We start from the raw sequence: 26828 nt of genomic DNA, 5'->3' as shown, positions 1-26828 counted from the left end.
TGTGTGTGCCAGTATATATGGAGCGATAAAGGGCTGTTTTTTATGAAGTTTATGATGACTTAGGTATAAAACAAGCATATCAAGAGCCCTGCGCTGCGCTGGCAACTTTCCCGCAGAAATCCGGCTTGAGTGTAGCCAGGGTAGGATTCAGTAAATGTTTGACCCATGCATATACCAAGTCCACCACACAGTATGCAAAGCGTAATAATCATTATTGGCGAGATCAATTTGTATGATAAATATAAGTTTCCGTGCATGGCACGGTAAGTGAAGTTAGCAACCCACCAACAATTACATTCCTAACATAATTTGCACGTACTTGCCATAGCGCATCACGTGCCCGTGCAGAACACGCACTCCGAACTCCCGCGCCCCGGCACGGGACCACGCGGAGCATGCGCATTACTCCGGCTCTCGATGCTGTTTCTTCTTCATCCTTGCTGCGCCAACAGTCAGATCGCTTGACAACCTTGGCCAGTTTTTGAGCACCACCACCCACCCCATCATCTCTAACCATCATTATATTCTAAGCCATCCCGGAAGGGAGAACGGTAGGGATCGTGGGTCAGGCCGGCATTGAGCCAAGTGCGCCTACATGTGCTCACAAGTGCATCCCTACCGTATGCGTGTATTGACACGCCGGGCAATTGTTGCCCCCATTAGCCCTGGCATTGGCCAGTCTAACGCACATTGGTGCTTGCGATACTACGGCATTGGTCCATAGTATTGCATACTGCATGCGGCAATTGTTGCCTGCGATACTACGGCATTGGTCCATAGTATTGCATACTGCATGCGGCAATTGTTGCCTATGCCCTGATAATACAACGCGTAATAGCTCCCAAACAGGTCGGCTTGTGTGGTTGTTAATTGTTATTGTTAGCAGCAAATGGTAGTAAATAAAAAAATAAGTACATGTAATTATCGGAAACCAGGTTTCAGCAGCTATTGAACACTGGATCGTGCTAAAAAGAAAGCTTTGACAGTCAATTCAGCAGTATAAATTTAATCTCTGCCTGCAGGCACACTGGTCTGGCACAGGACTACTATCAAGTCTTGCACGTAGCTGACTTATGTACATGCTAGTTAACTGTTGGCAAAGGAAAATAAACAGTAAAATCTTAAGATTGCAGAGCATAGTGATGGCAGTTAGTTAGTTTTGTGTAGGAAAGCAAAGAAAATAAAGGACGGTGGCACAGTGTTAGGTGCTGTGATGCTGGTAGTGACAGCAGTAGTGAAAGAGACAGCTGCTATGAAGCGTGTTAGCCTCAAACGGAAGACCAAAGGAAAATCAATTGGAATGATAATTATGATAGGGATGCGTTGCGAGAGTACGCCCAGCAAAGACGCACTCTTCCAACTCCAAGAAGGAGACAAGCTACCGTATTTCACCGATTATAAGTCGAACTTGATTATAAGTCGTACTCCCACTTTGCGCGAAATTATTTCAATATATTCGCATAAGTAGGATGTACATCCGATTGTAAATCGAATCCCCTTCTTAAGTGCGACTTATATCCGGTGAAATAAGGTAAGCCCCGCTGCTGTAGATGAGGGTTTTTAAGCTTGGTAGCTTGGTGTATATGTATGTTATGGGTTGTCACCAATAAGGAAGCTCGACGAGCTATATATAATGTTCACACTGTCTGTTAACTCAATATCGCAAACATTTCAACCTCAAGTCCAATACGGTGGAGTCGTTGCTCCACGAGAGCGTCATCACGTACGTATATTCGGCCTATTCAGTGGCACATACGGTACATTCAGCATGTCAGCTGCAATTCACAAAACAGGTAAAGGCAGACAACAGTGTCACTTTCGCCTGGAAGTACTGTCGCATCCCCGGCTCAGAGTGACCGGACCCCGAAATCACTACGAGCGGCGACTGAATATAGACGTGTGGCCTCACGACAAGCCCAACACAACCCAGGGGCCAACCAATATAGCTGGCTTGGTCCAAGTTCAACCCCACACGATCAACAGACAGAGACTGTTAGTTTTACGTTGTGAGTAGTATCAAATCCGAGCTCAAAGTAAACGAAGACAGAGAGCTGAGACCGAGTCTCGACTGCTAGACTAGACTAGACTAGACTAGACTAGAACTGAAGTAAAAGAGAGAATGAGAGCTTCTTTTATAGGGTGTTTCAGAGATATATGGCATGATCATTGCGAGGTAATTCCAGGAAATAGCAGAACAAGTCAAACCGGAATGTGCGCAGCCAGTCAGCAGAAATGCAGAATATACGTACGGTGATCATTCGAGAAGAAAGAGAAAGAAAGACATCGAGAGAAGAAAGACCAAATTGGGACGTGGGGAGCCCGCTCACCCACGTCAGAGTACAATGTGAGTATATGAGGGTCACGTTGGGGAGCCCGCTCACCCAACGTGCCATAGTTCAGCGGCTTCTTATGGTAAGTTCTGCTGCATTCTTGGTCTTGCTTGCGTGATACTCTGACCTCTCGTGCGGTCACTGCGGTGACAGTTTTGGTTCTTGCACACGTCTCCTGTCTTGCACTTAGCTCTTGTTATACAATGTCATATTAGTCTTGGCTCTTTGCACGAAGCGCCGAGGCATCGTGGAAACCTGTAGAACGTCGTAGTGACGTGGTTTTGCACAAAGCCTGGGGTCACATTTCCAGGAAGTGAAGAACTTCCAGGAAACGTACAACGCGAGAACCTACCTGACCAGGTTCCGGCCTTGGATCACATGACATGTCATGCCAAGAAGGCATGTCACCTATGTGGGAAAGCGCGTGTCGCTCAACCTACATGCTAAGCACGTGGGACAAGACACTGGCCAAACCACATTGTCCCAAAAGGGCGTGACAGCTCAGCACAGAGCTGCTCACTAGGTAGATCCTGCTGTCACAGGACTATCAGGCAGCAGTAGTCACGTTCAGGGACGTGACATTTCCCCCGCCGTTGAAGAATCACGTCCCCGTGACTATCCTCGACCGATATGGTAGTCGGTGAGATACCGCGACGTTGCCAGTGTCATCCACCAGGCTCCGCGACGAATACAATAGGTAAGTCAACTAGAGATGCAGGATGCAAGTCCAATCCACCACAGGTTTTGGTGCGAACACCATTGTCATCAGCCGAATACAGCATATCACTCGTATCGGGCTCATACGACTGAACAATATCACTGACTGCTCACGAGAAAATACAATTCCTCGCCAGGTGCCAGGCACATAAAGCATTCACTCAATCCGATGGTGCTACACAGTTGTGACACAAGATCGGTAAAGAGCTCGTAGTAAAATCCATCCGGTAACGAGCAAATTGGGACCTCACTCGCAACAACTCATCATCCCCAGATGAGTCTCGCCTACCAGGCTCCTCGACACAGGGCGTCCCCTGATCAGCCAACACTGTGCTCGTGGGATCCAGATCCAAATCATCCTCTCCCACCACAGCCTTTCCACTTCAGTTCTAGGACCTCGTCCTATATGAAGCGCAGACCATACTTCTTCGGCCCCAGGAATCCCATCCTGGCCTGTATGGTCACCACCGTCCCCTTCTCCGTTGCTCACTACGCAAGCTCATCACCACCAACCGAAATTGGCTACAACTGACCGATCCGGGCGCCTCATCCACAGAGACCAACTGACTCCTCTGAGCCGTACACAACCCGAACCGGTGCACAGTTCAGTCATTTGTTGAGGATGCAAAGGCACCCATCAACATCACACTTTCACAGGACACAGTTCCTTCTGCAGGAAACCGGTCAACTTTCACCAAGCACAAGGACCGCGAAGAGTAACGAGTATACACTCCAGCACATACTAGTAGGTCATGTACTGTCCGGCCATCCTCTCCACAAACTTTTTTTTTCACAAACAGAACGTCTGAAGAATGAAGATCGACAACAAGGTCAGAACTCGCCATCCTCGCGACATGATCGTCCAGAGCATTCGCAGAAAAAACTGCTTCCGCCAGCACCAACGCTGGGCGTCACAAATCTTCGTCTGGTGCGTCCGGCGACACGCAGAACGAGATTTGAATTCGTCCACAACCAGCGACGTGGTCTGCATCCTCCCATCGTTTCAGCCATGAAACAACCGGTACGGGTCTTCAAACAGCACTCGCCATTGCGCGACTGAGAACAAACTGAGTGCAAACGTCAGTAAGGCCTCATCGTTGAAGAGACGACTTGTCAAGTTTCAAGAGCTTCAAGCGGTCTCAACAAACACCATGTCCGAACAGTGGCGTTTTCTTGTCGAAACTTGAAAAACTGCACTGCACTACTCCGTGATCCAGTCGTAGTGACTACTTTCACAACGCTCCGTAAAGAGGACCCAAGCCCTGTTTACGGCTCATGTGCGTACACATGGTAGATCTACACGGGTTCACGAACCCTTCCATATCTGAAGCTGAACAACGCGCACTGCACTCGTACTTGAGAACTGCCTGAATGCAAACAACTCCTCGATCGATCGTGCAACTGGGAATAAATTTCGCACCTTGGTGTCCGCCATGTAGTCCGCAGCAAAGCAAGCTCGTCGTGCACTACGAACTCGCACTGCAGCGCTACAGGAACACGAGATACGGAACGAAAGCCAGTGCTGAATACGAAAGAGAAACGCACTCAGAGTTTTCTTCGTACAAAGTTGGAGCGTCCAACACTGCTGTTGCTCTGCCACGTCTATCGCCAAGAACCTGCCATCAGAGACAAGGTTGTTCACGAAAGACTGCTGTGGACATCGCGTCGTTGCAGTTACGGAGTGAGGAGAACTTAGACCATCCTGGTCACAGCACCAAATGTCGCATCCCCGGCTCAGAGTGACCGGACCCCGAAATCACTACGAGCGGCGACTGAATATAGACGTGTGGCCTCACGACAAGCCCAACACAACCCAGGGGCCAACCAATATAGCTGGCTTGGTCCAAGTTCAACCCCACACGATCAACAGACAGAGACTGTTAGTTTTACGTTGTGAGTAGTATCAAATCCGAGCTCAAAGTAAACGAAGACAGAGAGCTGAGACCGAGTCTCGACTGCTAGACTAGACTAGACTAGACTAGACTAGAACTGAAGTAAAAGAGAGAATGAGAGCTTCTTTTATAGGGTGTTTCAGAGATATATGGCATGATCATTGCGAGGTAATTCCAGGAAATAGCAGAACAAGTCAAACCGGAATGTGCGCAGCCAGTCAGCAGAAATGCAGAATATACGTACGGTGATCATTCGAGAAGAAAGAGAAAGAAAGACATCGAGAGAAGAAAGACCAAATTGGGACGTGGGGAGCCCGCTCACCCACGTCAGAGTACAATGTGAGTATATGAGGGTCACGTTGGGGAGCCCGCTCACCCAACGTGCCATAGTTCAGCGGCTTCTTATGGTAAGTTCTGCTGCATTCTTGGTCTTGCTTGCGTGATACTCTGACCTCTCGTGCGGTCACTGCGGTGACAGTTTTGGTTCTTGCACACGTCTCCTGTCTTGCACTTAGCTCTTGTTATACAATGTCATATTAGTCTTGGCTCTTTGCACGAAGCGCCGAGGCATCGTGGAAACCTGTAGAACGTCGTAGTGACGTGGTTTTGCACAAAGCCTGGGGTCACATTTCCAGGAAGTGAAGAACTTCCAGGAAACGTACAACGCGAGAACCTACCTGACCAGGTTCCGGCCTTGGATCACATGACATGTCGTGCCAAGAAGGCATGTCACCTATGTGGGAAAGCGCGTGTCGCTCAACCTACATGCTAAGCACGTGGGACAAGACACTGGCCAAACCACATTGTCCCAAAAGGGCGTGACAGCTCAGCACAGAGCTGCTCACTAGGTAGATCCTGCTGTCACAGGACTATCAGGCAGCAGTAGTCACGTTCAGGGACGTGACAGTACAACAAAGATGCCGGCAGAGGGTACAGGGTACTTACTTCCTCCGTTAACAAAAACTTCGTGATGGATTTTGATGGATATGAAAACGCTTAGAACAGGTCAAGAACAGTTTGTATCGACTGCAAATCACTGGACGAAGGTGAGTAAGCCTATGTACAGCGTCTTTACAAGAGAAACTGTTGGCGGAATGATCAGAGAGTTCAGTTTGCGTCGCTTTCGCTCGATTCATTTTTGACCTGCGTCGCTGTCGTAATCTGCTGCACGCGAGTCGTCATCTGCTGTACGCGAGACGTCATCTCTCTCGAATCGTTGTTCAGCTCGTTTCAGCCTTGCCTCGGCTTCTTTGATCACACTCCGCTTGATGTCGCCGTCGTTCAAGTAAGTTTGCTTTCAAGCTGCGTGATCCGCCGCGATTGCGATTACTTGTTTCCACCAGGGAGTCGTGAAAAATATTTTACGACTCCCTGGTTTCATCTTCGCTCTCCAGAACTCCGCGAAACGAGGAGTAAAGGCACAGCCAAACTGATTCCATTTTCTCTAATGGATACCAGCACTGAACGGCAGCGGCTAGCAAGTCCAGTCGACTTTCTTTAGCCACGAGACTCGCATCGGACTGCAGACTTCTGAAAGAATGCATGGTCAACAGCATTCGAATCTGGGCTTTGCACAGGTTGAACAAGAACTTGAGTTCAGAATTATTTTCATTGAGCCGTGCGATCGGAGCAGCTCCTTGTTCACTCACTCATTGTGTGGGCTCGCTGCTCCGTTTTATCGCTCTCTATCACTCTCCAACGTACTCAGTGCTAAAGTGGTAGAGAGGCCAAGCAGCGCAATATCCCCTCGGAGAAGTGGTATTTCAGTTTCGCTCGCCATGACTGTCATCACCTATGTTTCCACAGCGCAACCATCGATTCCGCTAGGCTTGTTGTGAAAGTTCGCCTTCCTTGCATCGTATCTCTGTCATGGCATGCCAGGGAAGGCCAAGAAATTGATTGCGACTCATTTCAAGGCAGTTTGTGCCCAAATCAGCCCCTCGAAATTCCATCACGAAGTTTTTGTTAACGGAGGAAGTATCAATTTCAAAAAGGATACTGAGCCATCAGGCACTGCTCAGCTAGAAATTAGAAACAAAAAGAAGATAGATCAACCTGTATCATAGACACTTGCGGTGTAAAAGCACTTTCAGGACTTAGAGTAAACCAGGGTTCGCACCAAGTCATGAAAATATTATTCAAGGGTTTTCAAGGGCCCCAAACCCCATTTTTTCAAGGACATTCAAGGACATTAATTGGTGGGCTAACCGTTGGTTGGAACATCGCCGCCATTATCACTTAGAGAGAAGACATCGCGCTCAGAAGAAGAGGTGTTCACGCTGCGTCCAAGAGTGAACTATTGTGCTCTTTGACCCTCCATAGTTCCTCTGAGAGAGTGCCTGGGAGATAGGTAGCTTGGAAATGGCCGTAGAACGTGCTTTCCTGGACGCAATATTCAGCCATTTCTACCGTCTTCTTCAACTTGATTTATTTCGAAAAAAATGTTATTTTTCAGGGTTTCTGCACTGGACGCGTTTGGGATCGAAAATCTCACCTGCGCAAACAGGCTGCGCAGCTCACGCGCTGAGATCCCTATCAGTACTACCAAGAGTGGATCCACTCTTGGTACTAGATCTACGGACTACGGTACCGGTTACGGGTACCCAGCAGTGCGCGTAGACCTACTGCATGAACGTGAGTAGATCTACCGCATTCAAACCCAAAATCAAGGAAAAACACACTTTTTTCAAAAATTCAAGCACCCACACGAAAATTCAAGGATATTCAAGCACTTTCAAATCCGGCTTTGACATTCAAGGACTTTCAAGGAATTCAAGGAGTGGTGCGGACCCTGGTAAACTTTGTGTACCATGAAGAACCTATATAAGAAGTTAGACAGCCGCATAGCGATTCCTGTATCCGTGGACAAAAGAACAAGAGGCGTGCACGTAAACTGCGTACACTGTTCTCACCTCACCGGCGATTTCTCCTACATCAATCATGGCAGTTCGCATCTTCATGGTCGCAGCCAATAAAAATTGATGGGTTGACCCCTTCAAGGAACCTGCAGTGATGAAAGGTGGAAAGGACAAAAAAGAGAAACATTAGCTTATCATAATTCGTATTCATCAGTTGAAGGTGTTATTCATACATAAATTTTGAAGAAAATGACGTGTCTGTAACCCAAAGCTTTGCCACAGCTTTGATGTACAAGCTGCATTTCCTACGGTTCACATTACTTGTGTCAATTTCCTCGTGATCGCATGGCCATGCATGGTGATAGTCATACTTAAAAGGGGAAAAATACCCTTAGATCAAATTTTCATCAGTTGTAGTCTTCTGGGTGCTGAGTCGAATGGTCTTGGTCCGAGGAAGCTGAGACGCTCCCTTCCTCCTTTATTTCCAATCGAACTCCCACACGTCCACCGAAACCCCATATTACAGCCTGTTTGGGTGCGTGCCTGCCACTGGAGTTGAACCTTTGAACCAGGGAGTCGTAAAAGCCTCTTACGACTCCCTGCTTTGAACCTTTGAGTTGAACCTTGGTGTGAAAATTGCAGCCTGCAGGCACGGTGACCAGGCGACTGGAGTACGCATGAGCACGTGACCGCTTACTCAACCGTGTTCGATTGAGAATAAGGGCTGAACGCTGCATCGCAGCCTTTTCGGACCAAAACCAGTCGACTCAGCGTCCAAAAGACTACAACATAAATACCAATCGCGGTCATCCGTGCTTTTATAAGAACAAAACGGCGTTTATAGTGACTTTTTGCATACAAATCCCTATCTAGTAGGGCGCGGTCACCCAGTTTCGGTGGAAGCGCGCGAGTTCGATTGGGAATAAAGGAGGAAGGGAGCGTCTCAGCTTCCTCGGACCACGTCCATTCGACTCAGCACCCCGAAGACTACAACTGGTGAACATTTCTGAGGGTGAAAGAAATACAGTTCATATGCATCATACTACTGGCAACTTTCCCGCTGTTGAATGCCTCCACCACTGTCAAGTCACGCTACATAGATTGACAAGTGGTTAGTCCCGGCATACTACACTGGCCTCTACACCGCCGCAATACTGAACAAACTGGGAGCTGGATATGTTTGGATTCACTAAGGCCATTAAATTAGGTTAAACCAATATGGGGTGTGTAAATGCTAGGCATTTCATTGTAACCAGGCAAGTTTCAGGAGTTGGGATCTCACCATCTTCAGCTGGCGTTATTGTAAACAAGGACCTCTGTTCCTGCAGAGGGCCATCAAACTTAACGTATGGCTGTTCGCCTGCAGCCAACACGCAAGGCCACGCTGCACTTCCGCTAAAGACACGTAATGGGTCTTCCTCCGAGTAACGAAGGGTTGGTGCGTCAAACTTTAGTAGAAGACACTGCAAGTAACGGAAAAAGGGAATTACAAAAGAATACACAGCAAATAAACCAAAGACTGCATTTTCATTTTTCAATATAACCCATACAAGCATTCCACAACAGCATGATACTTCAAGGAAGTTTACAGTAAGAACATTCAGGCTGGCACTACAGACCTCGTTCATACCGTATTTCCCCGATTATAAGTCGACTCCGATTGTAAGTCGCACCCCCATTTTCAGGTTTGAGCCGTATTGTTTTGAAAATTGACTTCAGTTGTAAGTCATGCTCGATTGTAAGTCGCACCGCCTTTTTACTCTTGAATTTTAGTGTAAAAAGATGCGACTTATATTCGGGGAAATACGGTAATCCTCATATGTCAACACATATACAGTAAAACCTGTGACTACTGACCACCCCTTGGTGCCAGCAAAAGCAGTCTTTAGTAGCAGGTGGTCTTTAGTTAGAGGTTTGCACTGCATGACCATAATACCGTATATTCTCTATTATAAGCACAGGTCTCCATTACTAGCACGGTCTCTAATACTAGCACACTGTGAGCACCCTTCGAAACATTATAAACACAGTCTCTATTACTAGCACGGTCTTGGTGGAATCAATGCTGCATGCATGATATCTAGCATGTATTTCTTCTTGCTCTGTATGGATGTATTGGTTGAAAAAATATAAGCACGGTCTCCAATATAAGCGCGGTCTCCAATATAAGCACGGGGTAGAGGGGTGTTGAAAAAATATAAGCACGGCGCTTATAATAGAGAATATACGGTATATGGATCCCATTATATGATACCGAATTTTCTCTAATAAAAGCCCAGGTCTCCAATAATAGCCCAGTCTCCAATAATGACCCGGGGTGAGGGTGGTTTGAAATAATAAGAGCACAGTCTTTAATAGTAGCGCGGGTCACAATTGGAGAATGCAATAAGTATATTGACTGCATATAAAACAGCAGTAGAACATGCCAAGAACATATTTGTAAGGACGTTTTCGGTTTACCGCTTCCTTCCAGGCGTCAATGCTAATGTGAAACATCTGTTTTGACAATATTTCTGAGTTTAGGGTTGAAAAATCAGTCTTGATATGGTCAATTTATGCCTGTATAGACTGGAGTTGGCTTGATAGTTGACAATTGAAAAAATAAGAACCCAGTCTCTAATAATAGCCCAGTCTCTAATAGTAGCGCGGGTAGAGCTGTCACTAAAAAATAAGAACCCCGGGCTCTTATTAGAGAAAATACGGTTTGTATGTAAAAATGCAGCTAATACAATTCCCCAGGACTTGCGCAATACCATTCTTATTTCAGGTCAAACAACACTTGGAGAGAAAGAGAGAGACAGAGAGAGAGAGAAGATTAATTTTTTGCAGACATCAAATTCAGCTGCTACTTCTGAAGCCAGCAGTCAAACGTTCTCTGTAGAAATTTCGTTTCGCGCTGGGCTTCGAATTTGTTTATGCGATCAATCGTACCGACTGTCCTTGTTGTGACTTCTCGATTGCTTGAACGCGATCCTTCAGCATCAGGACCTTGCGGTGCTGCTTTGTTTCTGGATTCCTTGATGCCATCGTCGATTCGTCTGTAGCTGTATGACTGGGGTGAAAGAGCCGCTCAGTATTCGTTTCTCCTCCGAGTAGTAACATCGATCAGAGTGCGCCTCCGATGCGCTCTCCAAGACATTTCCTATCATGCTTAATCTTGACAGTGCTTGACATTTTGACAGGTGTAGTGCAGTCCACACCGACTAATAATAATAATTCCCGTAGCTATGCAGAAGACGTTACTTCAGTAACGTCTGGCGCTAGCCAGGGTCCACACAGCTTTAATTTGGTATTTGTTTGTTTGTGTGTTTGTTTGTTTGTTTGTTTGTTTGTGTCACGCCTGGCGCCATCCGTATCTGACGGCAAAAAAGCATAGGATGTTATACATTTTTCAATTCTCCTTTTTTTCAGGCATATCCTGGGATTCGAACCCGCACTATCGCCCTACATGCATTCCCCCATACACTTCGCATTCATACCCATTCTTCCATGTTGCTTCACGTTAATCTTGCGTTTGAAAGCCCTATTTGAATATTGCGGGCAGCTAGACGGTGTCGTATTACCCTCGATCGTACCTGTCCCGTACCTATTCCCTACCGTACCGTGCCATCAAAGATGGCTGGCCACAATGCATATTCAAATAGGGCTTTCAAATGCAAGATCACGATGTGAAACAACTTGGAAGAATTAGTATGTATGCGAAGTGTATCGGGGGCTGCATGCAGGGCGCGCGATAGTGCGGGTTCGAATCCCAGGTTTTAAAAAAAGGATTTTTTTAAAGAAAACATCCCTATGCTTTTTTTTGTCTAGGTCATCAAGGCAAAAAAGCATAGCGCAGGGCCCTGAGCTTCCAAGCTCTCTCGTAATTCGCGGGATTCGCGTTGGCCCGACTCCACAGTCAAAATGACCTGCGTTCATTTGTTCGGCTGTAGTATCGAAAGATTCCTTTCAGGACAATGGAAAATCAGCAAAATTTCAAGAAGGAGCTTCGAGCAATATTTGATTTCGCGGTCGCTAGTTATGGGTGAAAATCGTCTTTGGGACAAGAAAAGGCGGTCGCTGGTCGTGTTCAGCAGGTAGTCGCTAGTCATAGTGCATTTTGAATGTGAGACCGTCCGTTGTTGGCGAAGTGGTCGGTAGTACCAGGCTGGTCGCTAGTCACGGCGGCCTTTAGTTACAGGTTTTATTGTATCAGTTTTTTAGAACGGGCGGCTGGAATATTGTTTGGACACTGAGGACAGCATAAATCCTGTGTGCTGACATTAAAGTTCCCGTGTTACTGTATGCCGTCAGGCGAAATAGCACGTCATAGTACATTTGAGATCAGCGGGAAGAAGATGACGACGTCCACTAATTTAGTATCTGTGCACACGAATCTGCTGTGTGTGTGACTCTGTGTGTCAGCTATGATATCATCTTCTGTGGTTCCATGCCTAGCATGTACGTCTGAACCATCCTGCAAAGTTTGAATGACGTAGGTTGAGCGATCGCTCCGCGAAACATACTTTTTGAAATTCTCTTCATAGTATATCTTCCGCCACTGAAATTTCGAATTTCTTCAAAAAAAGTGCTGAGAGGGGTGGCTTGCAACCTCGATATGGCTTGTTCCAGGCATGCTTTGGAGCCATCTTCTGTTGAAGTAGTGGCAGGGATCTGCCCTGCAACTGCTACAACAAAAAATGATTCGATCTGAGAAAGGGTGAGACTGCGAATCTCGGTTGAAAATTGAGTATTTCAAGCCTTTTCACGACGAAGATGGAGTTCTTTTTGGAGATGGACGTCGCGGCAAAGGACATGGTGTCCGACTTCTGGCGTCTGGTGAAGCCAGGGATCATTTGTCCAGTCAGGTCGGCAGCCTAACCGTCGGTAAGCTTGTGTTTGGATCCCGTTCTGCTCGATGTGGTAGATCACAAACAATTTGATATCGCACAAATTGATCTCAGCATCGTGCGTACGGTATTTTATATTCAGAAAATCCCAAAGTGTCTCTGTGTGGCCGTCCTATGCCACGAGAAACTCCAATCAGGCTCCTATCTCCTCTGCCTTCATGATTGAATGTCCACTTCGTTTGAACAACGAACACATCAATCGAGGAGGGCTTTGCAATGAAAAATACAGCTATACTGGAGCTGAAAAAAAGAAAGAAAAAAACGTGCTCAGGATGAGACTCGAGTACACGCATACTCTCCCAGCAGGTGAAACGCAAATTTTTGTGAAAAATGCGTGTCGCCGACTGACCAGTAATTTCGCCTGACGGCGGCCTGAAGACTCCAAGAACTTCAACTCTACCGATGACATCATCGTCCGCGCGGATTAAACAAGAAATACTTATCTGGTCAAGACCGACCTGTATGAGAAGCTGCTGCGAGACAACACTACTAAGCACTACCAGCTAGCACCTGAATCTACCTACGACGAGATTAATAACGAGGCTAGGGATCTATCACGCAAGGCTAAGCTCGATGATAGAATGGAGACCCTACCCAAAGCAAAGGCCTTTATTACTATGAAGGATCATAAACCAAGGTTCGAGAGCAGCCTTCCCTGCCGATTGATAAATCCTGCCAAGCCTGACATGGGTCGACTCAGCAAGGGGATCCTCGACAAGGTGGTCAGGAGCATCGTGGAACGTCAGAACATGAACCTCTAGAAGAGCACCGCGGCTGTGCTCAAGTGGTTCCAGGCCATACCTAATAAGCAGAGCCACTCCTTCATCTGCTTTGACGTTGTTGACTTTTATCCAAGCCTCACGGAGCCTCTCCTCCGGTCTGCACTGACATTTGCTGAGCAGTTTGCCGCACTGACCCAAAGTGACATCGACATCATCATGCACTCCCGTAGGTTACTTCTGTTTCAGGACGGCCGTCCATGGCTAAAGAACAACGCACAATGCAACTTCGACGTGGCGATGGGATCGTACGATGGAGCATAGATATGTGAGCTCGACGGTGCTTTCCTATTGAGCAAGTTGTCTGTGCACGTCGATGAGGCCGGAATTGGACTTTAAAGAGACGACGGCCTTGCCGTGCTGAAAAATGCACCAGGGCCAGTTGTCGACCGCACGAGGAAGTCCATTATCGAAGTATTCAAGCAGTATGATCTAAAAATCACTATCGACGTTAATCTTTCGACAGTGAATTTCCTAGACACTCAGCCTCGACACTGGGAAATTCCAGCCGTATCGTAAACCTGGAGACGCACCTCTCTTCGTCAACGCCATGTCCAATCACCCACCATCCATACTACGGAACATCCCTGATATGATCACTCGACGTGTCTCAAGCATATCTGCCGACAGCGGCGTATTCGCCGATGCTGCCCCTACATATTGCAATGAATAAGCGGCCAGCGGATTACCTGACACCATATCCAACACCTGCACACAGTACAAGTGCATAGCCCTAAGCATTGCCACCTGAAGCCTGCTTTTTTAGCGCGAAATATCCTCACCTCATACTTAGTGCCTTCTTTTGCGCTTGCTGTGTGATTGGGTATATAACCTGTAGTGATCTAGTTGCCCTGTATCAGTTTTGTTTCTATTGCCTGATGATTGATTCATTTCATGAAACTCAGAGTTGGAACCAGACATACTGCACTATTATTGTTGTGTCAATGATTAACGCCAAATATAGCACCGTAATGGCCTTGCACCCCCTGACGCCAGGCATGCGCTAGTGAACTCCAGATTTACGCGCTCCATTCAGCGCTTGTTACAGTAATGGACAATTGATATCAATATTTTACACTGCTTACACCTAGCAGCAACTCTTCACTCTTCACGCTTCACGCTTTCTTTTTTGTGCGCCTTGCTGTGTGGTTGTGTATATCTTTAGTGGCCCTGACAGCCCTGCTTTAGTTAGAAAAGTTGCCTGAAGATTGAAAAACTCAAGAAACTTGGAGTAGCAACGGATTGTGTTTTCTTGGTGAGGACCGCTTCCATTGTGTACTAGCTCCAGTGCACCCCAGCGCTGTTGAGCCCTCTTTGCGGTGGACGGGACCACTTACCCACAGTCTTAGGCATGCCCTCCCTTAGTGGTTTATATAACGTTATCTCCATATACACCACTGTTATGTTCGCCTCACGCTCTGCGTGTCCAACTCTCACTCTCAGACAACACAGGGATTCCTGGGACAAACATCTAACTTCTTCCAGAAACTCAAACGAAATCTGAGCTCACGGGCAGGGTTTCCCTGACCCGTGGCAAAGCGGTTTGCATGACGTCACGTCACCATACACATCAACCACTAAGGGAAATAAGCAGTAAAAAAATCGCTATTGAAGTTTGATTATGCGTAGCAAATTCGCTATGCAAAAAATTGAAGGTAAATTATTGTCTGATACATGGTAGATGAGTTATCCTGAGATACGGCAAATCTGAGATACGGGCAGTGCCCGGTCCCAAGGTGCCCAGATAAGAGACGTCCGAGTGTACTATGTACTATTACAGTAGTATTCCCTTCTTCCAATAAACACAGCTAAAACGGTTTAGGTATGCTATGTCGTGATAAATCTATTACTGCCCTCATAATCAGTCAATATACGAAAAATAGACCTCGTAAAACCCTCGGCTTCGCCTCGGTCTTTTACTCATTCTATATTTCATATATTGACCTCTTTTTTAATCAAAATTTTGAAGGACGCTTCACGCAGCTTCATTATACTTGAATTGTTTGCAGGCAACCTGCCTACACTCAAGAGAGCACTGCATTTCACACAAATCCATTGGTATCGTTACAACGTTTTTTTAATCGTTCAATAATAGATACATATACTTGGTCCGCCCAGTTAAAATTGGCGCTTATCTTCACACTTGTCTAAGGAAGGAGATACGAATATTTGAAGCATGCCACGATCACAAAGCACTATGTACATGGTTATTTACATGTCAGTAAGCAACTCAGTCGAAAATTCAAGCAAGTTACACATCCTCCTCGCCACTCAAAACGTTCGATCCGGACAGCTGCTGCACGTTCCATAGCCTGTTCCACTTCTCCTCGTCTCGAATCACGCTCAAAGGCAGTGCGTGCCTGTCACCTTGCCGATCAGAAGCTGAGTGAGACTGCCCACATGTCGGCTGTAAGTGTTATCCCCGTTCGTCGCAATAACGCGACTTTGTTTGAGACAAAAAGGCATATCAGTGTCCTTTTTTCAAATCGCCTCTTGCGCTTGTCGTACTTGCTGATCAGCACCCACGCGTGCTTGTACATGCAGCGCAGTGATAGTTTCCGCTTGATGTAGCACCTGTGCGTACTGCACCTAAGTCCTAACGCCGTGCACCAGGCTTTTCAGCTAATTTCCCGAAAGTCCTTTGCACGAGTGTTTCCCTCAGGACTTGGTGTTTATTTTGAATAGCTCCTTTGCCCTGTCCTCTGTGAGCTTCAAAGTGGGTCCGCCGGATTGGTGGCGCTTTCTGGAGATGTCGACATGAGCTGCAGTTTCTTCAACAGCGATTTGCTGGTGATAGCCCTTCACTAGGCGCTGTACTGTGCAAGCACTGAAATTCAAGCTCGCGGCGAAGTGCTTTTTCAGCTTTTCTATACCTCCCCGGGGTAAACAATCCTTGCCATCAGACAGCTGGAAGCAGACAGAAACTGTATTCTCCATCGCTCTGAAATGCGAACATCCTGACCTATTTTACGGACTCGAGCGGAGGTTGCAGTGCTTTCTTGCACTGACGGAAGTGTTCTTCGGCGGCAGCTCCGTCAAAAAGACTCAGACGAACCGATCGCAACTTCTGTGATGGTTTGTGCTGCCATGTCGTCGGATGCAATGGTCAATGGTTATGTTCGGATGGTGAATCGGTGGTTCCATGCCGTGTGACACAGGCAGAACACCGAAAAGCCAAGTGAGAAGATAAGCGCCAATTTTAACTTGGCGGACCAAGTATTCAATCTGAGATGACAAAGGACGAACCAGTTCAGTCCGCAGATTGAGTATTTTGCTCCTCTCTTGTAGCAGTTGCATGTTGGCATCAGATTGCATGTTGGGTATCAGATTGTTCTTAGAGATAAATCAAGCAAATGAACAAAAATCAAAACTGTTCTTGCATTGCAAAGACAATAGACCTACCTCGTCATCTGCAGCAGGAGCTGAAATCCCTAAAACCATCAACCACTGCCAGTGACAAAGGTCCTCAAAAGCCAGGATGTCAACATCCCTATAGAACCTTGGAACATGCGTCGGACGGCTGGCCTCATCAGATCCTATTATCAACATGAGCTGTGTATTGTTCGCTTCTGATGGTGGGCTCAATAAAACGTGCAGCCATCTTGTGGGTAAAGGATTATGCTGAACGGAAGACACGGGAAAACAAAACATCATGCCATAACTAACAGGTGCCTTAAAGGGGAAGTATACCCTCAAATCAAATTTTCACCAGTTGTAGTCTTCTGGGTGCTGAGTCGAATGGTCTTGGTCCGAGGAAGCTGCGACGCTCCCTTCCTACTTGAATCCCAATCGAACTCGCGCACTTCCACCGAAACTGGGTGACTGCGCCCTACTAGATGGGGATTTGTATGCAAAATGTCACTAAAAGCGCCATTTCGTTCTTATAAAAGCACGGATGACCGCGATTGGCCCATATGTTGTAGTCTTTTGGACGCTGAGTCGACTGGTTTTGGTCCGAAAAGGCTGCGATGCAGCGTTCCTCTTTTATTCCCAATCGAACATGGTTGAACAAGCGGTCACGTGCTCCTGGGTGCCCAAATCACCTGGTCACCGCGCCAGCAGGCGACAACTTTCACACCAAGGTTCAACTCGAGTTCAACTCGAGTGACAGGACTGCACCCAAAAAAGGTCAAACAGGCTAGTAAGTTGTACCCTGCAGGCACGGTGACCAGGTGACTGGTGTACGCAGGAGCACGTGACCGCTTGTTCGACCATGTTCGATTGGGAATAAGGGAGGAACGCTGCATCGCAGCCTTTTCGGACCAAAACCAGTCGACTCAGCGTCCAAAAGACTACAACCTATGGGCCAATGGCGGTCATCCGTGCTTTTATAAGAACGAAATGGCGCTTTTAGTGACATTTTGCATACAAATCCCCATCTAGTAGGGCGCAGTCACCCAGTTTCGGTGGAAGTGCGCGAGTTCGATTGGGAATAAAGGAGGAAGGGAGCGTATCAGCTTCCTCGGACCAAGACCATTCGACTCAGCACCCCGAAGACTACAACTGGTGAAAATTTGATTTTAGGGTATACTTCCCCTTTAACTATTGTGTGAGCAGGGCGTATCTATAGGGAAATTCAGGTGGAAGAAGAAAAATTAGAGGTGAAAGGTCCAAGGAGTATTGGGCACTGTATCATAATTTAATGGTCTTTGTCCTAGGAAGTTCACCAATATTCCCAATCAAGCCGTCTCGCGCAAATTGGAAGAATTTTCAACAGGGGATAGGTACACAGCAACAGCTTTGTATTACGATTATAGGCCTGGAATTTAAATGTACTCTGCGTGCATGCCCCGTCATCAGTTCACCGAGTGTCCAAAGGACACAAAGAAGCTCCAGACGAACTCACCAGGGTCAAATTCCCTCCAGTTTTAGAAAGGTGTTGAACAAATGCAACGCCAGTGGTGTAATTATCGGAGTGTGGTACAGTGTCACTGTGAATGCTAGTTTAATTGGTGATATCCAGGGTTCTAGCAAGGTCAAAATAGTAGGAGGGCGGGCATGGGAAACAGACACCACGTAACCCATTTCGTCCATTTTCTAAAATTGCAAAGTGCCCCAACGTCAACCCAGACAAATGTGCCTTTATGAACTCTCTAGTTGTGACTATCGACTGCATTTTAATTGAATGTCATGGAAAAAACCCACAAAAACAACCAATGAGTCAGGGGGGGGGGGGGGGAGGGGGCACTTTTTCAAAGAGGGGCGCTCAGAGCAGGAGGGTGCTGCGTCACGCTAAGAGCTGTGGCTAGAACACAGTGAGTGTTATACCTGATGCGCTATGCATTGCAGGTTCCTCTGACCGAGACCATTTGACTCCACTGCCCAATCTCCATCATACTACAGTCAGACATCGCATAACCGCACACTGCATCCGTTTTCCAGAAAAATATCCGGATAGGCGAGAGAACCGGATAATCGAACACACATACTGTATATGTGCATGGCATGTGCTGTAAATCGGTAACCAACAATTTTCTACCGGATGGCGAGGGATCCCGATAAACGAGGATCGGATAAACGAGGTCTGGCTCTACTGGAGTCAGGACTGCTACTGGAACTATGCCAACTCATCACGGTTCAAGAAACGATTCAGCTGTGCATGTTCATGGGGACTTACCAGCTGGTACAGCGGGCTATGTGACGAGCATCTGAGCATGGGGCCTACGCTCCGACTTGAACCCTCTTGCCGGTAGGGACGTGGTGCACGCCGAGTGGCCAAGCTAGATGGTGAACTACTAACTTCCTCCATCACCTTCCCGTCATCTTGCAGAGCCGCTTTTTAATTCTTTTCTGCGTTGAACAGAAAAAACAAAATGGACATATTTATGCACACTTCAGTACATATACATGACATTGTATTGAAGTAAAATAACGGCATCGAAGACAATGGGATCTAGATGTACACGAAGACGGATCGACATAAGACATGAAGTATAATAAAAATCTTGGACGCGGGATATTAGTAGGTCAGCTTTGTAGGGTATCTATCCATTTTGACAAAACCCTTCCTGCTTCACTGTCCTCAGGTCGCACAACAGAGTAACTATTACTTCGAACATCGTCATCCAACGAACGAAAAGGAAAAAGATGTTCAAAATGTCTAGGAGCTAATAAGTATCATTTCTTTCCCGCCACGACTAGTCTACTACGGACTTCAGTGGGTCGCCCAGCCATTGCTACCTCCTTTACCCTGGATTACTAGGCAGCTCGATTTCATTGTCATAAATTTTTCACCAAGCATACCCGGTACGCGCCACACGGCGCTCACAGTGTGACTGTGATCATTATAACCTGTGCTCAATGAAACCATATTATTAATGCTGAGCGTCAAATCATTGTACCTGCGCTCTAGACTAGCGAGGGGCCATTATTTTTGATGATATCGTGATAGGAATCCATAACAATAAGCGGAAGGCTACACTCAGACGTTTGGGCCTTCGCCCACCTACTTCTCAAGCCTTTCAAGACACAGTAATCTGGTAACACGGATCCTCTATGGACTATCGATAACACAGGAACTACATTTATGTCTATCCAGTAGATCTACTACTGCCAGTACTGGTACTGGCCGTAACACACAGCGAACAAACATTCGAGAGCTCCCCTCACCTGAACCGCCGTCAACAACCTTCGTCACAGACTGTGAAACATTTCGACCCCAGTCCTCTTTCTATTCTACAAAAGATCATCAGGCATTTTAGCCGTGCTTTTCCGCACTACGGGGTGGTGACGTAGCGGACTTGCAGGCTAACGCTAGTAACGGTCTCCCATGGTCTATGCATGCATGGTCTAGTCTGCACTGTTACTGCATGCACTGCGCTGCGCGCTGCCGGGGGGCTGGATGGGGCGCCTGGGCAGGCCGGCTGGGGAGTAGTCTACGACTGGGGTCAGTGCATGCAGGATCTAGGAACACGCGAGAATGGCAAAGAACTAGAACCGTAGAGTAGTCGAAGAACGTTTGTCACAGTCACGTACACAGACTGAGACGTGAGAGACAGTGAGACTGTCAAGAAAAAGGGGCACACCGCCGCGCCGCGTCATATCGATCATGATTAATGACGTAGTCATGACCTAATCTTCACCCAGCCTATCGGTTATTGGTCAGTTCAAAGTGCTAGTGCCAAGTAACCACGCGTTGCCAAGAAGTTGTGATATCAGGCTTCGACGCCGAATAAAACCTCCCTGGTGGTAGTGCCAGTGCAGTGGTGCAGCGGTGGAACGATGTGATGTACATGTAGATGGTATGGGGATATGTTATGCATGGCCCTTCGAAAGTCTTGTGGCTTGCGACTGACCATGCCTTGATTGCAGCAAAGATAAGACATGGGCAAGCTCTTTACTTCTTTAGACTAGTGGAGGTGCATTGGTTCCGTGTCTTTTCATGAATATCCCGACATGTATGTCATGTACATAATCATTCCCTACATGTACCATGTGTACTGTGCATGACTGTATGTACCGTTCAAGCATCTTGCAAGCCTTGCTATGCTTGTTTGAAGACAACACCACACTGTGTCAGTGTCTGTGTGTCCTCTGCCTTTTTACCTGCTACTACTACTACTAGTACTAGTATCATCTTCAAAACTGTATGTACGATACTACGTGTGCTCCTTTGCACGTTTTATGGGAGTTCACTCCATCATTTACAGACTCGTGGATACGATTTTAAAAATTATTTCTTCAAGGCTGTGAGGGAAGACTGTCCATTCGCTATCATTGCCTTCGGCAATGGCGATGTTCGCGATTCAAGGTGGAAGTCTTTTGTATTCTGTGTGTGCGCGTGTGTACGTGTGTGTGTGTGTGTGTGTGTGTGTGTGTGCGCGTGCGCGCATGTGTGTGTGTATGTGCGTGTATATGTGCGTGTATATGTGTGTGTATGTGTGTGTATATGTGTGTGTGTGTGTGTGTGTGTGTGTGTGTGTGTGTGTGTGTGTGTGTGTGGGGGGGGGGGGGGGTGTTAACAAACAGTGAAACAGCCGTTCACGTCCCGCCGGACTCGCAGGGCCTCATGCCGCGTCCCGAAGCCAGCACTCCTTGTTTGGGGACACATAGCCAATCGTGGCAGTGGGCGAAGGAAGGAAGGATGTGTGTTAAATAACAATGCGCTATCATTGCTACGCAAGAAGGAATACAATACTTCCAGCCAATATTATAAACCAACTAGTGACCGTGGTCCATGGTGACTCATACTCGTGAGTCGTAGACTGCACACAGCTGTTACCGGTACTTACAGTTACGATCGGATTCTATCCGTTTAGTCAGCCAGGAGCTGTTCTCTGTGCAAGAATACTTCGATGGTGGATTCGTAGCTTGTTTCAGACTCTCTCGTGGATTCGCTCTCCTTGCACCTGGAGGGAAATGGGAAAAAGATGTCGAGCAGGCCGCGAGCGATTCGCTTTTCTAGTGCAGGATCGCTACACGCAGTGACGCTCAGCGCTCGCACCCGTTCTGCGATCAACATGAATTTTTTTACAAGGCTTACTTCAGGTACAGTGTACTAGTACTAGTAGTACTCAGTACTACAGTCATGTAGATCTACATAATCATTGTACTGTACTGTAGATTCTACTAACCGTAAGTACCGGCCCACTACATTACTACATAGAGTGTGTAACACAAACAGACGGCAGGCTATCGAGTATCGTATCGAAACGCTTGTGGCCTCATCAAGAATTAGATGATCGCTCCTGTCACAAAATTATTAAATTTTTTGTTATTTTGATGCGGCACACGCATAGCCTCAGACTCAGAGTCATACAGTCAGACTCATAGTCATAGGTCTGCGTGATGACTACTCAGGTTTCCCGGGGATCCCCTGACAGTTGGGTTTTGCCTTTTGCCGTTTTGGACAAGAATTATACACGCCTAGGTACTGCCAAGGGGGATTTCCCACCAATGACCATGCCGGCTTTGTTGCTGTTCGACATGTTCGTGCAGCTTGCACTTGTTGCAGCCTTGCAGGTCGCCCTGCCTGGCCTGATCGGTGACCGCGCTAGTACCGGCACCAAGCCAGCTGTGCTGTTTGGATCCGCGAAAGGCATGCAGGGTGGTCGACCGTGCCAAAAACCAACGACGTTCTGCTCGTGCACTGGCACTAGGCTGAAGTCACGAGTTCTTTTGACACTTTTTGGAGTGCTGGCCTGTTCTACTAAAATATGCTCCATATTCCTTGTACGTACGTACACCATGGTACACTGTACAGTCACGAACAGAGACTGATTGTCATCGGCTCTCAAGGCTCATACGGAAACTTAGTCATAGTAGTATAGTGGGACACGGCTAGTATTGTTGCCACACCAGTCACCAGGCCGGGACTTCATGAACTACGCAGTCTACGGCAGTAGTAAAGGAAAGGCGCAGAGTTTGAGACGGTTAGTCCGCTTTGAACCTTGCCACCAGCAAGCCGAATCGAAACCTAACCGTCTGCTGAGGAAGCAAAGACCTCTCAACAGTACACGATGTGTAACGGAGCAGCGCCACCAAAGTCGGAATCCAGTCCGTTCGTCTGCCCTGCCTTGGACATACCACATCCAGGAGGTACTTCACCGTGCGTCGATAGTAGTGAGAAGGAAGAATGTTCCGGTGAGAGAAAAGAGAGGTGGAATGGTGGAAGTTTTCATTTGCACTATAAATTATTTATTTTTGGGGTCCTGTTTTTTTCTGGAAAGCTAGATTCCTGTGATTTATTTCAATGGATAGATATTGATGTGATGTGTGACCGTCACCATCAGGGATTTGGTGACTTGATATCGTACGTAGGCCTTTTCACTGCATTATATTTATACAGCCATGTAGATCTACATGAAAATATGAATGCTAAATATAGATTATAATAATCATATTGTGTGTATGTGTCTGGACGGACGATGCAATGCCAGCAGTCATGATTTCAGTCGCATGTGACATTGTCATTCGCAATCATCACCCTTCAACGCTATGTCTAGTTGTTGCCTCGGGAGGATGGTACTGGTGGTACTGGTGATAACGATGATGATGATGATGATGATGATGATGCTTTCTCTATGATGATGATGAGGAGGAGGATGATACAGGCACCTTCTGGAGTGATCACGTTCAGCAACAAGTCACCGATGAACCCCATCTCCATATTGGTTAGTTCTGCTCGTGATTTCCGCTCTATCGCTGGGAGTGCCACCCTGAATACGGTAATGCGGTCAGTCTATGCTGGGAAGGGGATAGCGTGCTCTGTAGAGCAGAATGCGACGAGGACCGCTGCGGTAGCCTTCTGCGTACCCTGGAAAATGCTGCAAGACAATGGCTGAATGCTTCTCCAGTAACATACCTTGCGCTGCGAAAGGGTCAACAGGTGAATGAGTTATAGATCAACGCACTTTGAAGCAAGCTGAGGAGTGAAAACTGGATTCATGAAGCTAACTTTCTTCGCCGAGGCGACTGCTGCTCATTGAAGGAATAGCTTCCTGATTACAGAGAAGGACGAACTAAACGCGGCTTTCGGCGTATTCTTTTCAGGAACAAGAAGATGAGCGAGGATAAGGATGCACCTTTCCGTTCGTCTTTGGTAATAATGGCAAATTGGCAACCCGGGGCCAGTTGCTGCTATTACATTGCAACGCATGCCGACCTTGCGCCTCCTTAAGATTAGGTTATCAGAACCAATCAGTACCTAACATACCATTACAACCTTTCAGCTGATCAAGACAAGAAAGAACACAATAACGTCAACGTGTTTAGAGTTATCTTTGAAGATGTACATGAGCAGTGGAAAGAGAAGCTAATGTGATGACTGTTTTGGCTGTCATTTTGTCTCTTTTTCCAGGGAAAACCTTCATCACTGTTTCTACGGAAATGAGAGGAGAGAACAGATCCCGGCTTGTTCTCACTTTTGCCCTCGCGTTGAAGTCAACACTGCTCCAAGGCTTTCATGAACAGAATGATGCCGTGTTCGCATGTGAAACTGATGAAAAACTGGACATTTTTGAAGTCCGCAGCAACGGCACGCACTTGATACGCAAGAAAGTCGTCTTCAGCGAGTGGAAAATTGGCCTGTGTCACGTCAGGCCGACGGCAATCTTTCAGATCCCCGTCATTAAACCGTAAGTCGTGGAACATGACAAGACATTTTTCGTGCATGATTACTGTTTCTAACCACTCAGGGCATGCGACTCTGGGTAGATTTCATTCCTGTTACTTAGACTGAGTGCACCCTATGAAAGCATGTATTTGAGAACTCGCAAAGGACAAGAGGAGAAAAGGTGCTAGAAATATGCTGGGTTTCAGAGGGTTAATGATAACCTATTCGTTACGAGTAAAGCATTGGATGTTCTAAAGTGTACAGTAAAACAGTAAGAGTGTTGAGATTTTTTTACAGCGTACTAGATATAGATTTTATTTATTTTTTACTTTTTTCAATGCAAATGTAGCGATGACGGTAGGCTTGAAGTGGTCATGGCGTTCAATGGTAAACCACTTCACCACATCTCGATGAATCTTGCGGAAGAGTCCACGAACAGTGTGAGCTGGCGGAGGCGAGAGGAAATTCATCTCAATCTTGTAAGGCCTTGAAAGATTTTCATTTCCGTGTTAGGAATGCATTGGTCGGTGTTGGTGTTTGCTCAAGGGGTTCTAAGATTGACTGTAACACATTTTGTCAGCATAAGCATTGTGTAGACTACTAGTTATCCGTATACATCGACTATGTATTATTTTATTTAAGCAATGAATGATAGTACAGTAAATATCGGATATAACGTGCCCCTTTGATTTTCGAAAATGTATCACTATATCCGGTGCATCACTATAGCCGATTTGCATGTTTGACCGACACATGGCACATGACTGCACATGAAATGATGCGTACACGCTGGAAAAAGCATGCTGAAAGTGCATGCATGCTCCGCGGACTGAGTACCGGTGCATGACACAGAGCAGTGCATGCATGGCAGTGCAGTACGAGTACAGACTGTACATGTACTAGTACTTCGATACATCATGTGGCATGGCTGCTTCTTCAGCGTGTTCTCCAAAAAAAAGCCTGAGCTGGATCCGTACTCGCGTAGAATCTACTCGGTGTCCAACGAGATCAAAAAGAGATCATGAGTACGTCGAGTGACATTCGTGACAGTAGCTAACCTGAAAGTCTGGGCTTCGCTGTCCTTCCTGTTTAGTTGCCAAGTTGTTCCCCAGTGAAAGGTCTGGTCATGGAGCCTCCGCCGAAAAAGAGAGTTTGTCTTTCCACTGAGAAGAAAGCTGAATGATTGTAGAGTTCGTAGAGAGAAACCCTAGCGTGTCTCAGTCTGCCGTAGGAAAAAAGTTTGGTGTGCCTCAGTCGAGCGTTTCAACAATCACCAAGCAAAAAGATGCGATCAAGGAGCGAATGTTGTCTGGTCAGAAAACAGTGAAGAAAATCGGCCAACACAAAAAAAAACAATTGTTTTGTGATCATCACTCTTGATCATTATAATGCGATATTTTCCTGTACATTTGATAATAATTATGGTTTGCTTCCTGAAGTCCATCACAATAAGCGATATATCGGTATAGCCGATAATAGTGTATATAGTGATATTTTAGCTGTATTTTTTCTGATTTGATTTTGATTTTGACGTGTTCTATCACTATAACCGGTATATCATTATATCCGGTCACTTTATAAACGATACTTACTGTAGTTCGAGGAAGTTTAATTAATATTTGCTGCATATAGCATCATTTTGTCTTTGATTATAATGCTACATACTTTGATGATTCTGTTGCAGCTGAACATTCCTGCTGATCCTGCGGCTGATATTCCCACGCAGGCATGCCGTGGTGTGGAGCTGTCCAGGAGAAATCAACTTAGAAATCCCGTTATATCATTATTGAGAGACATCAAGAGCCACTGAGTTTGTTGAGCAATGACCTGAGTTCAGTTTTACCTTGATCACACATTACGACACTGACAGATGTACAGGTACGATGGGCACCGTTGCTGGAGCTTGCGCAGCTACCATATAAATAAGCTGGTGCCCTTGATTGCCATGCATTTTTGTACTATTCCTTAGCAACACTTCATTAGAAGTTACAAGTCATATTTTCCAATTGTGCATTAAAAAAATAGAACGTTCAGTCTGTACGTTACTCTTGGCAGGATCCATACAAATTGCACATTTCGCAAATTGCTAGCCTTATATGATCTTTACTCCCTATTACTTGCCCCAATCTGTCATGGTGGCAATTATTATCATGTAGCACATACATGTATGCAGTTCCATTTATCATTGAAAATACACCTGGACGAGTACAGTTGCTCTTCTAAGTTTTATACCCAAGACAGCTATTATGCTGTGCAACACCACTCACTTCCTTGCTTACTACCATACATGTGCGTGCTACTTTTGAATTT

At 46.5% G+C, this 26828-nt stretch overlaps 2 protein-coding genes across 4 annotated transcripts in view; one reads left to right on the top strand and one right to left on the bottom strand.

Moving 5' to 3' along the window:
• Nucleotides 1-193: 193 nt before the first annotated feature.
• On the bottom strand, nt 194-21865 carry LOC135830957 (uncharacterized). 3 transcript variants are annotated; one of them, XM_065343192.1, is made up of 6 exons: nt 21697-21865; nt 19083-19255; nt 16868-17086; nt 9080-9260; nt 7852-7943; nt 194-1775 (listed from the first exon to the last, which is right to left on the bottom strand). In XM_065343192.1, exons 2-6 carry the CDS (start codon nt 19212-19214, stop codon nt 1764-1766), a joined length of 636 nt encoding a protein of 211 aa, XP_065199264.1. In that variant the 5' UTR covers nt 19215-19255; nt 21697-21865; the 3' UTR covers nt 194-1763. The 3 variants fall into 3 exon arrangements, with proteins under 3 accessions (XP_065199264.1, XP_065199263.1, XP_065199265.1); XM_065343191.1 differs by lacking the exon at nt 21697-21865 and adding an exon at nt 20075-20329; XM_065343193.1 differs by lacking the exon at nt 21697-21865 and adding an exon at nt 19807-19908.
• An 891-nt stretch (nt 21866-22756) lies between these two features.
• LOC135830955 (uncharacterized) overlaps nt 22757-26828 on the top strand; it is a 4174-nt gene continuing 102 nt past the window's right edge. Inside the window, exons 1-4 of the mRNA XM_065343190.1 lie at nt 22757-23047; nt 24264-24540; nt 24868-24997; nt 26203-26828. The exon at nt 26203-26828 is cut by the window's right edge and continues 102 nt beyond it. Of these exons, the coding sequence (XP_065199262.1) occupies nt 22924-23047; nt 24264-24540; nt 24868-24997; nt 26203-26328 (657 nt within the window). The 5' untranslated portion in view covers nt 22757-22923 and the 3' untranslated portion in view covers nt 26329-26828. The remainder of the gene's footprint in view (nt 23048-24263; nt 24541-24867; nt 24998-26202) is intronic.

This window comes from Sycon ciliatum, chromosome 1 (genome assembly GCF_964019385.1).
Source record: "Sycon ciliatum chromosome 1, ocSycCili1.1, whole genome shotgun sequence".
Taxonomy (NCBI): Eukaryota; Metazoa; Porifera; class Calcarea; order Leucosolenida; family Sycettidae; genus Sycon; species Sycon ciliatum.
The sequence above is the reverse complement of the archived record's forward strand: the minus strand, read 5'-3'. Positions and strand labels throughout refer to the sequence as shown.